This window comes from Diceros bicornis, chromosome 3 (genome assembly GCF_020826845.1).
Source record: "Diceros bicornis minor isolate mBicDic1 chromosome 3, mDicBic1.mat.cur, whole genome shotgun sequence".
In the NCBI taxonomy this organism is placed as follows: domain Eukaryota; kingdom Metazoa; phylum Chordata; class Mammalia; order Perissodactyla; family Rhinocerotidae; genus Diceros; species Diceros bicornis.
Window position 1 is genome coordinate 10,308,475 of NC_080742.1, and position 15,146 is coordinate 10,323,620.

Below are 15,146 nucleotides of genomic sequence, written 5' to 3' on the forward strand. Positions count from 1 at the left end.
GTGACCCCTATGTGGGCTAAGTGTGTCCTTCTGTTGTGGCCTGTTTGCTCTCCCTGTAGGTGCCCAGGGAGGCCGAGTTATGCTCCTGGCCAGCTATTGTAATGCTCAGCTGCTTATAGTTGTTGTGGGCCCTTCAGTCTCTTTATCAGGTGTGGGGAGCCCCAGCACAGTTGGCTGCAAGTTCTAATACCACATTTGTGTTGCAGTATTTCTTTTAAGTGCGTAGACCTCCAGCGTGGCAGGTTGTTAGGCTCAGGGCCTTACAATTGCTGTAAGCCTCTAGCCTATTAGGTCTCTTGTCAGCTCTCTGAGGATTGCAGCTGGGTGGGGCTGGCCTCAAGCATGGGAGCACCCAATTGTTTCAGGCTTTGGAAGGTGGGGCAAACCCCCTATGTGGGTCTTTGAGAAACACAAGTCTTCTGAAGCTGACAAGCCCTGCCGCCCACGGTCCACACACACAGTCAACGCAGTCCTGCCCCGTGTGCGCGCCCCGACCTCCCGAAGCGGACCCAGTCTCTCCACGGCGGGAGCCCCACACACTCCACCACCGCCCCACACTCTCCACCCGCTCCACACTCTCCACCCGCTCCTTGTGCACGCCCTGCCCCGCTAAACTCGGCTCAGTTGCCAGGCTGCAGAGAATCCAGTCACCAATCTATGCAGGCCCACAAGTTGCCCGAGGGCTTGTTGTTGGGTGGGGCCAGTCTCTAGGGTGGGCTGCCTGCCCTGGCTGAGCTGGATTAAATCGGTGCTCTAGTGGGTGGAGGAGACCCTGGGCTAGCAGGCCTCAGGGAGAACTCCAATGGCGTCTGTGTCAGCAGGCCCACACCAGGCCACAACAATGGCTGCCACCAATGTCCCAGTCCCTGGAGAGGTCTCACCTCTCACCGAGATGCACACAGGGCCTATTAGGTGAGTCTCTTTTCACCACAGCACTGTGCACCTTTCTTTCTGGTGATTTTAGGATGCTTTCTGAAATGGGTGAGTTTGCGCGCCGGCCCTTTAAGAGCCGGTTTTAGTTTCTTTGTGAACCGGGTTTTCTGGGGGTGCTCCCCAATGTTTTAGTGGCAGGCAAAGTCAGATATTATGCCGCTGGTCTCGATTGTGCTGGGTCCACAAAATGCCCCCAGCGGGGGCGCTCCCTGGCTCAGGGCCCCGCGCCTCCAGGGAGGCTGCGCACCTGTGCGCTGCTCCCAGCGGCCGTGAAGCTGGCGGCTTGTGAAGGCGGCGTTTTTCCTCTCCAGAAGGGAGTTTCTGCCTCTTCCACCTCAGTTAGGATTGTCCGTTGTTGCAGGAGTTCCTCTTATCCAGTTTTCAGTTCTGTCTCAGGGGTAATTTTTCCACAAGTAGTTGTAAATTGGCTATGTCCGCGGGAGGAGGTGAGTTCCGAGTCTGCTTACGCCGCCATCTTGAGTTCCTATTTAATTTCTTTAATATACTTCTTTTTGGTCCTAAGAAGTACTGTTTCATTAAATTTGTTTCAGTAGAGGCTTTTAGCTTCTAAATTATATAACAGAATTTGGAACTTAATTTTAGAATCTGAGTAGACCCATTGACTCTTTTTGATATACTATCCTCGGACATTTTCTCTGTGATAATAAATTGATCTTATCATTTCTTAACTACCCAAGTTAATATATCTGTAAATATGTCCTTTGTAGTTTAGGCAATGGTGGTAAGGCTGATAGAATTGTCAGCCTCAGATAGCCAAATAATATCTTTTAATGACTGTAGATGTCATCTGTACTCAGTAGCAAGCATCATATAGTCTCCATAATTTGGTGTTTTAAGAAGCTATTTAGGTTGCACTGTGATTTTTCAGAATATGGTATGTAACAAACGCTTAGCAGGTAAAACTGTCTTGCTCTCTGGGGTGTGTCAAGTGAAATAGTTCTTATCCCTTTTATTTCTTCTTTCTTAACTTCTGATAAAAGTGTGTTTTGCAATTCTTTTTGCAGATTTTCTTCCAGGTACCCTAACCATCTAACCTTCCCTAAAGTAGGTATTCCTCACCTGGGGTCCGTGAACTCCCCAAAGGTAGATTCTTAAAGAAATTTGTGACTCAAAACAGGTCAAAAGCCACTGTTCTAAGGAGCATCCTTTCTCACTCCAATACAAATTCTTTAAAGACCCACACTGAGATGATAAATAGAATTGAGAAGCAGCCACCCAGTATTGGGTTTTACCTTGCAGTCTCTGATATTCAGTGACCTCTGACCCCAGCATTGCCCTGCCCCATCACATCAATAAATGAAGACTCCGATGTTTCCTGGGATTGTATCTAATGGACAACAGTTCACATTGTTCAGGAGCCATATAATAGAACTCATAAGTTTTAATATTGTGCATCATTATTTCTGATTATTAATTTATTTCATAATGCTATAGTTTAATAAATGAAAAGCCTTTCTGTAATGAAAGTGAAGTATGAGCAAACCCTAAATTTCAGCAATAAATTCTAATTTAATTTAATTTGCACAATTTCAGAGTACTTAAACTTATTTTGTATATGTGTGTGTGATGCTGCAATTTGATTGTTTGTTTGTTTTATTTTTCTGTTGTATATTTATTTCAAGCAGTAAACCCCAGGATTGGCAAACTTACTGCCACAGCTGCTGAGACCTGTGCCCATATCTGTTGGGAATATGAGGGACCAGAGTATGTGAACTTGCATGTTGAATATGGTGTAGCTGGCAGTAAGAAATAATTTCATTACCCAGTTTTTAATTTGGGGGCTATATTTTAAGAGATTAAGAACATTTTTAAGGATTTAATACTATAGATCACCTTGAAAAATAACTTGATCCAATTAAACGAATCAAATTTATCTGAAAAAATTATATGAACCATCAACCTATATATTTTTTTCATATAATCTCTTTTTTTCATGTTATTAAAAACAAGGGACATAGTAAGTTCCATTGCATATGTTTGTTCAAATTGGATCTTGAAGTAGCAGAAATCAAACTGACTTAAAAGCAGTCATTTTGTCCATACTACCCAACAGAATTTTATTAGAAATTGCAGAAAATTAACACTTACATTTCAGTGTTTAATGTATTCGTAGGTCAGTCACTCTCCTGACATCCTGGGCACATCTCCCAGGATATGGAGCAGCTTTAATTTTCAGCAGTTTATGAAAACCCAGTGCCACCTCCTTAATGCAGTGTGCTCTGCACGTAACAAGCTGAGTGGCCAGTGAGTGTTTGTAACAAAGTGTTGAATGTAGTCCAGTGTCTGTTTAGGCCTTTATCATGCAAATAAATATTTTGAGAAATAACTATTCTTTTAGGAAAATCATTACTCGGGACAGCTTGAATCTATAACTTGGATAAATTTAATAAAGGCGTTTAAGTTTACCAAAAGATTCATCTTGTGAATCTTAAAAAACAATTCTTCCCATAGTTAGCTTAAGCTATTTAGTGTATAAAAGTTCTTTTTATAAACATCATTTAGAGAAACTCAATAGTTTCATAAGGCAAGGTGCAGATATAGAACCTTCCTTTGTATGTAAAAGATTTCATACAATGGGAATATATGCATTCTGGATATCCAGTCAATATTTCTTTGAGGACATTTTCATATAGTTCTTCATTTTAACTGATTTTTTGACATGACTAGGTTTATAATAATCTAAAATGGTAAACCTAAGCATCCTAGATTTTGTCTTTAGCTTATAAATAATTTTCCTTTCATGAAGCATTAAGTGACTTCTAGTCCCTTAAAATATTCAAATTTGTTGTTTTGGCAAAATTTCCATAGGCAAAGAAGAATGGAGGAGAGAGATTATAAATGGTTCTCAGAGCTTCTTTGGGTTAAAGGGTCTAATGCCAGGAACAGAATACAAAGTTGGAGTTGGTGCTGAGGGAGACTCTGGTTTTGTGAGTTCAGAGGATGTCTTTGAGAGAGGCCCAGATGAGGCGCACATCATGCTGCTTCTGGCTCGTGCTCCAGTTGGCGATGGGGGCTCGTGGAGCTGTGTTATGGGTAGGACCCTGAATGTCTTTCTGTGCGGCCCACTTGGGTTGGAATTTGGGTTTTTAGTTGTCTTTGGCTCTTTATATCAAATGAATTACAGAATTGAGCAGATCATCTTTTAATCACATTATTGCCAAAAACCTTACAAAAACAGAGGTAAATATGATTCTTTACTTACGTTATTTTGGTAATTCAATTTTTCACATCATTTACATGCATAAACTTTCCCTCAGAGTTAGAATGGAAATTCTGAAAGGCTTTTGAAGCTGAAAGTCACAATTTTTTATGTCAAAATGGACTATAACCCAGCAGAACCCTGCAGTTTGTTTAGACAACTGATGTAAATATTATTAAATTTGTATAGAACAGGAAATTATTCAGTTCATGTATTTCATTGTTATCACCCCAAATTTGACTGCCTGTATGTATTTTAGTTATTTCAACATTATCAATAATTAAATAATTAAAGTTTCTAAAATAAAGAAAAATCTTCATGTAAGATATAAGAATATTCATATTTACTCACAAGACGGAAAGCAATCCATGCTTACTTAAATTTAAAGAAGGTTTGTGTGGAGCATGTTCATTTTGTGATGCATACATCCATGTTATGTTCAGTCACTTCATGCATTCTTGAGGAAATATTGCATTTCCTGTAGAGCCCATAGGCAAAATGTATTTTGTGTGTGTCTTTCATTACCCAAGCTTTATGATTTTTAAAGTCATTTCTTATAATTTAGAAAATACACAATCATGAATGGTTTTAGAAAAAGAAAGAAACCAAACGTAATGTTCAATAACTTATTAAACTACATTTTTAAAGTATTCATGTGCTAAAATCATAATGCTTAAAGAAATAAACGTTTTTTTCTGTTAGTCTGTTGTTTGTATTTTCATATCCACTTGTGTAGAGAGTTCTAGGAAAATACGTATTAAATCAATTCACGGTTAATATTGCAAGGTGTTTGTCTTTATCAATAGCATTTAATTTCAAAATACTAAAAGTTCAAGTAGATATTCTATCCGTTTACAGCTAGAATGCTAATCATAGTAACAGCACTAGCATTTAATCAGCTCTAATCTATACCAGGCGAATGGTTTTCACAGCTTTTCTTATTCAGTCCTTACAATAATCCTATAAAGTAGGCGGTGTTATTACCCACCCACATGTCATGTCAATGACGTGTAGTGAGAGGTGGAGTCCCTGCCCTGTCACCCAGCTAGAACATGGGAGAGCTGGGTTAGAGGCTCAGCCTTCCCACACTGGAGGAGAGGCTCTCGCTACACCCCCCATGCAGGGTCACAGAGGGGAACAGTTTGTCTCAGAAATGACGCTTCATTTAGCACTTGGTATGTCTATCCAGCTATTCTGGACCCCTAACGGCCCCAGTGTATTCCCAGCTTGCAGATCTAGCTAGAATTAGATTCTCCCTGCAAAATCAAATTGTGGCATTTTTTTGTCCTTTTATAAGACAGAAGGCAAACCCTTTAGAAAAAATTTGTTTCTTCAGTGTTACTATCCCTACAATTCCAGCTGCAGCTGGCAGGTAGTTCAAGGTGAGCGATCGTAATGAGTGGACCATTCCTGTGTGCCAGCGATGGAGAAATAGGACAAGGCCACACCAGTTATTGTCACCTTTTACATATACATGTAACCATTAAAAAGAGTAAATATTGATTAAACCCTAGTGACCTGAGTTAACATATTACTTCTAGGAGCAAATACTATTAATCCAACTTCCTTGTTCTTCCAGTTTCCATGTTCTGCCCTTTAGGGCTACAGGATCAACTCCAGGGTGAAAGCATTATCACTACTGCTCTCGCTTCTCCCCTTCTCCACGCTAGGTTTTGAGATGTTTATTTCAGTACTTGGCATGGAAGCATACCATTCTGGCTAATTTTTTAACTCTACATTAATGAGTTGCTTCTCTCTCTGAATTCTGCTAATTTCAAGAACCTAGACTCTACTTTCGTTTATGCTTGTTTCATGAATCTTCTTAACATGACACCATCTCTACCTTTTATGGTCCGGATTTTTAAGATATATTTCTTAATTTTTTCCTATGGCACAAACTGAAAAAAGCATCAAACACGACTGCAGGTGGTGTCGTGATGCTGTGCTTCCTACTCACACTCCTCTTAGGACCCCACTTCCTCTTCTTCCCCTCAGTTACCATGTCTCTCCTCTCGTATCACAAAGGATTTAAAGCAAATTTGCTTTTACTGGGCCCAACAGGTTTTTTGGTTTTGTTTTGTCAACTGCCTCCAAACTTTGGCCAAGGTAATTTTTTCCCCTTTCTATACATTTCTATTTTAACAGAACATTTTTATACGTAGTGGATTCTTCGTAAATAGCCATTTTTCTCACCCTGTTTCTTCCATGTTTATTCTAAGTACTCAAGAGCATTCTCCCTGAGACCTCCTGCTGCAGAACACAGGTTGTCCACGAGACAACAGGCAGTGTGACAGCGGAAGACTGTTGTTAAAACTAACTTCTAGGAAGCAAAGCACATTTCATTCCTCTGGCTTGGTTTCTTTTTTCATATTCTTTATGTTTGTCTGTTTGTTTAATTTATTGCTTTATGGATTACTCAAGTAACACATGAATATAATTTTATTGCAAAAGTTTTAGATAAAGTGAAAATCCTCTTTCACTCTCCTGCCCAATCCTACTAATACCCACCCATTAAAGCTCAGATTCAAGAAGAAAAAGCCCCTCAGGCTTCAATCTGTATGTGTGATGCACAATGGTGGCCATGACTTGGGTTTGTATGTGTGTCTAGTTAAGATGATTTTAGAGTGTCCTGGAAAGACTTGAAGCCTCTTATAGTCATTCTGGGCTTTAGACCCCTTTTTATGTGGATGGGAAGTCAAAAGTTACTTTCACTTACTAAGTTTTTGTTTTATATCAACTTCTGGTGCACTTGTGTGTGTGTTTTGTGTGTGTGTGTGAGCATGCACAGATATGTACCTAACATGTTGTGTCTGCCTAATCTTAAATAATGGGGCAGTAGAATATTTGATACTTTTTTCTTTAGACTTGAGGCAAAAATTCAAAGTCAATTTAGATGTTTCTTTATCAACCTTCAAAGAAACACTTCCACTTTTTGCATAGTAACAAGTTGCCAGCTGGCAGTTCAATTTGGACAGTCACTATCTTTACAAGACAATGTCTGTGCTAGTATTTGAGTATCTTATTGCATTTTGCCCTTATCAGTTGCATCTAAGTAGGTGAAAAATGTAGATGCAGATACTATTTATGACAAGGTATAAATCATCAGGCATACTAAAAACAAGGACTCTTTCGCTTCAATCAAATGCTCAATAGACTTACACCAATTGATTTTTTATTCAGTTTGGAAGAAAAAGCACATGATCAAAGACCATGTGTGAATTGACAGAAATATATTGCCAAAGAGTATGTAATGATGGACTTTTAAAATATTTTTCGCTGTCTCAGAATGGAAAGTCCCTATGACATTTTATTCTTTGTAAAGACTTCTGCAGATTTGATGTCTGGACTTGTCTTCAGGAGCGCATTATAGCAGTAGAGCATAATGGCCAGTACCATGTTCTCTGGGGTCAGGCAGACATGGGTCAAACTCCAACTCTTGGGCAAGTTCTTTACCCTCTCTGGGCATGAGTTTATTCCTCATGCCTACCTCAAGGACTGTTGTGAAGATAAAATGAGATTTTGCTCTCAGCACAGTGCCTAGCATATAGTAAGAGTTACAAAATGTTAACTCTCGTTATATGACTGTCTTCATCTTCATCATCCTCATGATGATTATGGTCTGTGTATAGAGGGGAACACTGCCTATACTCGTGCTTCAGCTGTATCTAGTTAGGACACAACTCAAAACCCCTCTAACCAATGAGGCACAGGGGCTACTGGGGAAAGGCTACTGGCATTTGATTTGTATTCCAGATAACGTATTTCCACTTCTCATTTTATTTCTTAAATAACACATCCACACATTTTTCACATTTCTCTTCACACTTGATTTTAAGCATTTCATTTTTCTCCCTATACTTTGTGTGGAGAAAAAAGGCAATGAGGTGCTATTTTTGCAACATATAGCAGGACCTGGGATACATGTCGCCATGCTTATTTCTGCGTCCAGAGATCACATACGCCTAACCCAACCGTGTTAAATGTATTCCGAAGAAATTCAATCAAATTAAAACCATGATATAGGCATGCCTATGAATCAAAAGAAGAAAACCTTTTACCTTGATTATGGTCAAAAGAGAAAAAATAAAGGCCTTTTTATAAAAAGATTCATACCAATTTATTTAATCAAATCCTCAAGGGCATGTCTGAATAGCCATTGATGCTGCACTTTGTCCCATTTGATTGACACTTTTGAATAATACCAGAAATGCTAAGTATTCTGTGTTTTTCTTAGAAGATTTGCATACTGTAACTGGTTGAATAAGGGGCTTCACATTTATTGACTCAAACAGAATAGATGGAGACTTAAAGAATGTGTATACATGTGAATGAGTATTTTCTCTTTAAACTGGTCACTTGTTCCAATAATGATTCCACTGATCAAGATATATTTCAAAGTCTTGCGAATGGATCTTAAGCAATATTGAATTTTAAATATTGAACATTTGAGGGTAAATTGGATTTTTCAGAAATTTTCAAAAGTCATTCAGAACCAACTCTTGTAAATGAAATAAAGAACGAGATAAGTAACAAATCTAAGTGATATTTTGGATGCAAATTCAGATATCATATAAAATAATAAGGCTGGTTATCTTATGTCAACAGGTTTCTTGTGTGGAAAGTTTTCTTTTTTAACGGAAAATTTCCAAAACATTTTGAAAAATGGCGGCATCATTGCAATGATATTTTAGCCTCCAAAAGTGTTTCCTTTGAAGGAAAAATACTCCATTAGATGTATACATTCTGTTCTGTTTAAAATTCAGTCTTATATTCTTATTATTGTGCTTAATGTACAATTTATCCTATAAACAATAAATTTTTAATTGGTTTGGGACTGTGTTTCTATTGAGAATATATAGTTAAAATAACTGTGAACACAATGTACAGCAGGGTTTGTGAGCATTTAATGGTAGTAGCATTCAGATTTCTCTATTTGAATTTTTTTAATTAATGATTTTTCAAAGTTAAGTCTGTATGTAACTCCTGATTGATAACTGACAGATTCCAATTTGGGGCCATGTGTAAAATATATAAAAGCTCATATACTATGGCAATTATTTACTACAAGAGACTGCAACAGTTCTCATCTCCCCCTTAACCCATACCCACCGACATCACTGATTTGTTTTCTAGCAATGGCGAGCCGACAGGTGGATATTGCGACTCAGGGCTGGTTCATTGGTCTAATGTGTGCTGTCGCTCTCCTTATCTTAATTTTGCTGATTGTTTGCTTCATCAGAAGAAACAAGGGTGGCAAATATCCAGGTAAGAAAGAAAGTTTAAAACTGCTTTATAATGCTGCATAATTATCCATTAAACTAAAAAGAAATCATGTGGGTAATCATATAGATTGCAATAAATGTATCTTCGCAGAACCATAAATTCAGACTTTTTGTTGAATTTTTGATCCGTTTTCATATAATGGGAGCCTAAACATTGTCAAGCCAGCCCTGGTGGTCCAGTGGTTAAGATTCGGCTCTCTCACTACCATGGCCTAGGTTCATTTCCCAGTGAGAGACCCATACCACCCATCTGTCGGTTGTCATACTATGGCAGCTGTGTGTTGCTGTGACGCTGAAAGCTATGCCACTGGTATTTCGAATACCAGCAGGGTCACCCATGGTGGACAGGATTCAGCAGAGCTTCTAGACTAAGACAGACTGGGAAGAAGGACCTGGCCACCCACTTCAAAAAAATTAACCATGAAAACCCTATGGATAGCAGCAGTATGCTGTCTGATATAGCACCAGAAGGTGAGAGGATGGTGCAAAAAGACCGGGCAGGGTTCTGCTCTGCTGTACACAGGGTCACTAGGAGTCGGACTCCACTCCATTGCACTAACAACAACAGCAAACATTGTCAAGGATCAGAAGGCATTTGGGGGAGTAAGTTAATGTGTTGTCTGAAGATATTAGTGACGATATTAGTGAGTCTGCTTCCTTAGGCTCCACATAAGTAATAGGTACTGAAACAGCACCTAAAACCAACAGGCCGAGGGGGAAGGTACGTGAAGTCTTCTGGAGGAAGTAATGCATGAACTGAGTCTGGATATCGTGATGTGTAACATTGCTTTCACTATGTGGTTAATGTTTTGTTCAACTTAGTGGATCCAATGAATTTATATTTTCTTTACCTGGCCGTTTCCCCTTCATTGACAAGAAAAATTCTGCAGAAGAATAGATTTACAAAAACAATTTGTAACCATGAATATAGTTAATAAATAGATTGGTAAAATAGGAGAGAAATCTTAAAAACTTAAAACTTATTCCTTCATCAGCTAAGAGACTTGTGCCAAAATGCTTACATGAAGTCAACTTTATCTGTTAACAAATGTTCATTCTATTAAGTTACCTCAAAGAGACTAAAACATCAAAATATATGCATGGCCACATAATACATCTGGTTGTGTAACATCTACTGTGTTTAGAATTATTTGTCACCACTGTGTTATCTTAAAGAGTGCATGCTTAAAAACATTGAACAAAGAAACACAAAATCAATAGATAATGTCATTTTGAAATTTTTTAGTTAAAGAAAAGGAAGATGCCCATGCTGATCCTGAAATCCAGCCTATGAAGGAAGATGATGGCACTTTTGGAGAGTACAGGTGAGCCTCTGCTTCTCCTCCGCCCTCCCCTGCCCTGCCCTGCACAGACGCTGCACTCAATCTCCCTACAATAGGACGCGGCCAGGAATGTGCTCTGCCCGGCATTTCATATTTTCCTCAAATTTTAGTTTAGAGACACTTCCATATCTAAATGTTTACACATCCCTCACAGTTAACTTATTATCACTTTCCATTAAAAGATAAATCTCCATTTTAGTCATAGTTTTGAAATGGAATGTCTTCCACTCTGTCATATTTTCCAGAGGCCCTTGCTGTATTGATCAACCTAGCAAAGCTGGTGTGTTACAGTGAGAGTTAAAACAACAGTAAAGACCCCACAAACCTGCATTGCAAAGGAAGCTAGCTATTCCTGTCATTTTCTAAGCAGTGCTTTTATAAAATCAGTGTTACTCTTTTTAATCTTGGATTTAAAGCTTGTTTTTCCAAAACAAATACCTACACCCCTGCCCATTAATCATGAAATGATGACTAGGCTGTTTGAGAAGCTGTTAATTATTAAGAAATATCACAGCCCTAGAGGCAGTGTGTTAACTCGCAGAACTTGGATATAATACATTCTTGGCTTGGCTCCATCATTAAGGACAAATTTTAACATAACCTATGTGCTAAATAGTTGAAAAAAAAAAGGAAGAAACTCTTTAAACAAAGATATTCTTGCCTAGGGGTTATAGGTCTTTTTAAAGAGAGACAAATGATTATTTTAGATATGTTTAAAAACAGAAACAAAATATATATTTATTCATTTAAACAACTGGGATTTTGATGTTTCAAAAAAATACTTCTATTTATAAAATACCTTTACACCTTGTTTTTTCTTTCTATAAGCCTCTTGATTATATAAAATATAATCTTTTAATGCCCCGACCCCATATTGAGGCTTTTTTTTGCAAGAAGAAAAGGGTTTTAGGTGAAATAAAATATTTCACTTGTGGTTGCCAGATAACATTTGTAGATAAGATATTTGTGTTAATTTTTGTCGGTCTCTGGTGCTCATTTTTGGTATTTCCATGTCAATATCATGAGGGGCAAAATAATGCCAAGGATAAGAAATATGAGACCTAATTGAGAAAAAACTGATTGCCATGTATTTTTGACAAAATTGGTTTCATACCAGTTTCTATGCAGATATGAGTGATTTGCCTTTGTGTCTCAGCACCTAAACTTTCATATTCTGATTTCTCTTCAACAGAGATGACTATGATTTCTAAAACGTCTCAGAATTTCTATATCTCAGGATATAGAAGAATGTCTAGTGAGGGTTGTCTTGGTGTCAAATGTTGACTCTGGGACTGAAAGTGTATGAAAACCTCATGCAGCACCCCCACCCAGTCCACCCAGAAGGTTTTCATAACACATTAGAGCAGCCTGCAGATGGCCACAGCCTAGGGCAGCCATGTCTTACACTGGATGAGTTGAAATCTTTGCTGACTTAATTCACTCTTCTAGACATTTCTCCTGTAAAGCAGGTGAGCTGATAATTACTAAATAACTTCTTATTTTTAGAGTTCTTGTGGCTAGAATTCTACACAGGATATGTGCACCACTCCCTTATTTATTGTGAGGAAGCTAAATCTTTAATACAGTCTGAAAAAAATTGTATATTTCATGAATTGAAAATAAACCATTGCACTTCATACATTCTTCACATGGGATGGATTCCTGTTGTACATTATCATGCTTAAATGAATCTGGCAATGTATTGCTCACCTCAAGGGTCTCACATGTCAACTTGCTGTTGCAGTGATATGAAACCATGATCTGATGTAATGTGACTTTCTCAGGGTAACTATGCTTCCTACTCCCTTAAAACTTGATTGAAATCAAGGTGGAATGAAACTAGCATGGAATCAAGAGCTGTTGGTTTTACTGTCCACTCAGCCATTGCCCTTGATTCCTTTAGATATGACACAATTTGTCTGCATCTCAATTATTTTCATCTATAAAATGATACAATTGTTCAAGTATTAAATGATGTCTGAAGGTTTCTAGTTCTATGATTCCTATTCTTCTGTACGAGCTATCTACTAAGAACTTTTAATAGGATTTTGGCCTCCAGAGCAGTACGTAGCAAGTTTTTGGTTACTGGCCTTGTTATCACGGTATTTACATTTATTTGGTCATATTTCTTTGTCTTGGTGTTAATTCATATGTGATACAATTGTGAAGCGTTTTCAAATGGCTGTCTTTAGCTTATGCCTTGAGTTTCTCAGAAGAGAAAAACTTTTCCTTGGGCCTATTGAGTACAAACCCATTGGTTCAACTGTGAAGGCAAAAACACTTGTCACACGTGTAATTACACTGATCTGGGAGATGCCAAGGGAAATAAGGTTCTGACGGGCGTCTTAAACTTGAAACACAAGTCAGTGATTTTTTTTTTTACTGAAGCCGAAAGTTCATAAGGACAATCCCACAAGCAAAATTGTTTCCCCAAATACTCAACCATCCTTTGCTACAGATGTGGCTTCATCCTGTGACTTCCTGACACTGCCTCAGAATTTTTTCCCTATGGTTTCTTTTCTGCTTAAAAAAAACAAAAGACCTTTAGTTTCTTAGATGTCACAATTAATGAAAATGGTTCCAACTGTTTATTATGGAATCTTTTTTTTTAGTAGTACATCTAAGTGTCACTCTCCTCCTTAAATCACCAGGGTCCCTTCTCTGCTTTGCACCTTCTGGAAGTTTTGAGTTCTGTATTATTTATAGATTCTTATTCTTTTTCATTCTGAAAATAAATTAATATGCTGACCACACAGAGACACACCAAAATTAGGGCTATTGCCTAAATGTAAATTAATTCTGTTTATGATGTGTTCATTCTCCAGCTTGAGGATGAAACAGTTTCTGTGTGGTGGGCTCTGAGCCAGAGTATATTTCGTGGTGCAAAGAGAGATGGAACCTCAATGGCCAAATTTGATTTTTTTTTCATATGCTGTAACCTTATGCCCTTACTCTAACACCCACCCCCAAGCAGTTACCCTCTGATGAAAGCCTGCAGCTTTCTTTGTTTGTTTCTTTAATTATACAGACAGTAGGATCTGCATCCTTACTAGCATATAGAAAAATCAGAGAAACAATGCAACCAACCATGTAAGTATTTTTTTATTCTTTAGATCCATCCTTTTAAAAACCAGAATGAGCCTAGGTCATAAACCATATGACCATGGTGCCTGAACTCATAGCATAAGTGGAAGCTCTTGGCACAGGAATCTTGTCATTCATGTGAACACGGCCCTGTTGCAGGCATGCTAACCCATGCTCATAGGCTTGAATGATGTGAAGATGTGTCCCGTTTGTTATATACTTTAGATTTATTCTGCTTACACACATAAACCAGTGTGGGAGCAGTATAAATACTGATGGACTTTTAGAAGGAGGGTTTGGGTCATGAGTGTCAATAAAACTGTAGCATGGTTTGACTGTGGTAGGGTAGTGACCACAGGAAAATCAGACCCACTAATCACAGATTCATCCATTGTTGCTGAATTATACTCAGTAGGCATTTAATGGGTACCTTCTATGTGCACAACCCTGAATGAAGTGCTGTCAAATAAAAAGTGAACTCCCTAAAATTCACTCTTAGGGTAAGAGAAAGGGAAGAATATGTTCCAGTGCTTCGTCTGCCATCATAAAATTGATTAAGAAGGAATGGAAATGTTTTAATGTTAGAATTCTGAAGAATTTCTAAAATTCCCACTCTCTCTTCTATTGTTATTTTACAGTGAAGTCATTCAACCAGGATTTATTGAGTGCCTACTGTATGCCAGGCTATGGGGATATTAAACTCATATAATGTTATCTCACTAGTTTGTAGTCTAGTGAGGGATGCAGGGAAGTAAAGAACAGTCTGAGCATAGTGTGAAGAGTGCCGTGAAAGAGGTGCAACCAAGATGCCAAGGGAGCAGGGGCAGGAAGCCAAAGCCAAGTGAGTGCCATGGAAGGAGGGCGGGACAAGAAGTCTTCCCAGAGGAAGTAACGCAGGAACTGAGTTTTGATAGTGCGACGTGAACATTTCTTTCCATCTTTATCGTGGATATAAATATCAAAATATATATATTGTAGCTCTATATACTACTTTGTGACTTATTTTGGAATTTGTTTAATCTTGGACATTCTAGGCTAAGAATTAACATCTGACACCTCCTGTCCTTAAAAGTTCTCATAAAAATGTGGATGAATTTTTTTTAAGCTTTGAATACTATGTAGCTAAATAAGTTCATGACTTTTAAATCATCTTCTATAACTTCTAAATTCCCCTCACTGGGAAAACTGCCCTTTCACCCTTAAACTTGACAAAGCAACTTCCCTTTGGAGTGGAGAGAAAAGGCATGATGGCAGGTGGATGGGCGCTTATATTGTTGGGCACAG

The 15,146-nt window shown here is 38.3% G+C and overlaps 1 protein-coding gene across 2 annotated transcripts in view; it reads left to right on the plus strand.

Moving 5' to 3' along the window:
- Positions 1 to 15,146, plus strand: part of NRCAM (neuronal cell adhesion molecule) — a 272,550-nt gene that overhangs the window by 250,822 nt on the left and 6,582 nt on the right. The window contains exons 27-30 of one of the 2 annotated variants that reach the window (XM_058523123.1): positions 2,571 to 2,696; positions 3,763 to 3,913; positions 9,285 to 9,418; positions 10,682 to 10,760. In XM_058523123.1, coding sequence (XP_058379106.1) covers positions 2,571 to 2,696; positions 3,763 to 3,913; positions 9,285 to 9,418; positions 10,682 to 10,760 — 490 coding nt within the window. The remainder of the gene's footprint in view (positions 1 to 2,570; positions 2,697 to 3,762; positions 3,914 to 9,284; positions 9,419 to 10,681; positions 10,761 to 15,146) is intronic. The other variant, XM_058523116.1, reaches the window with a different exon arrangement.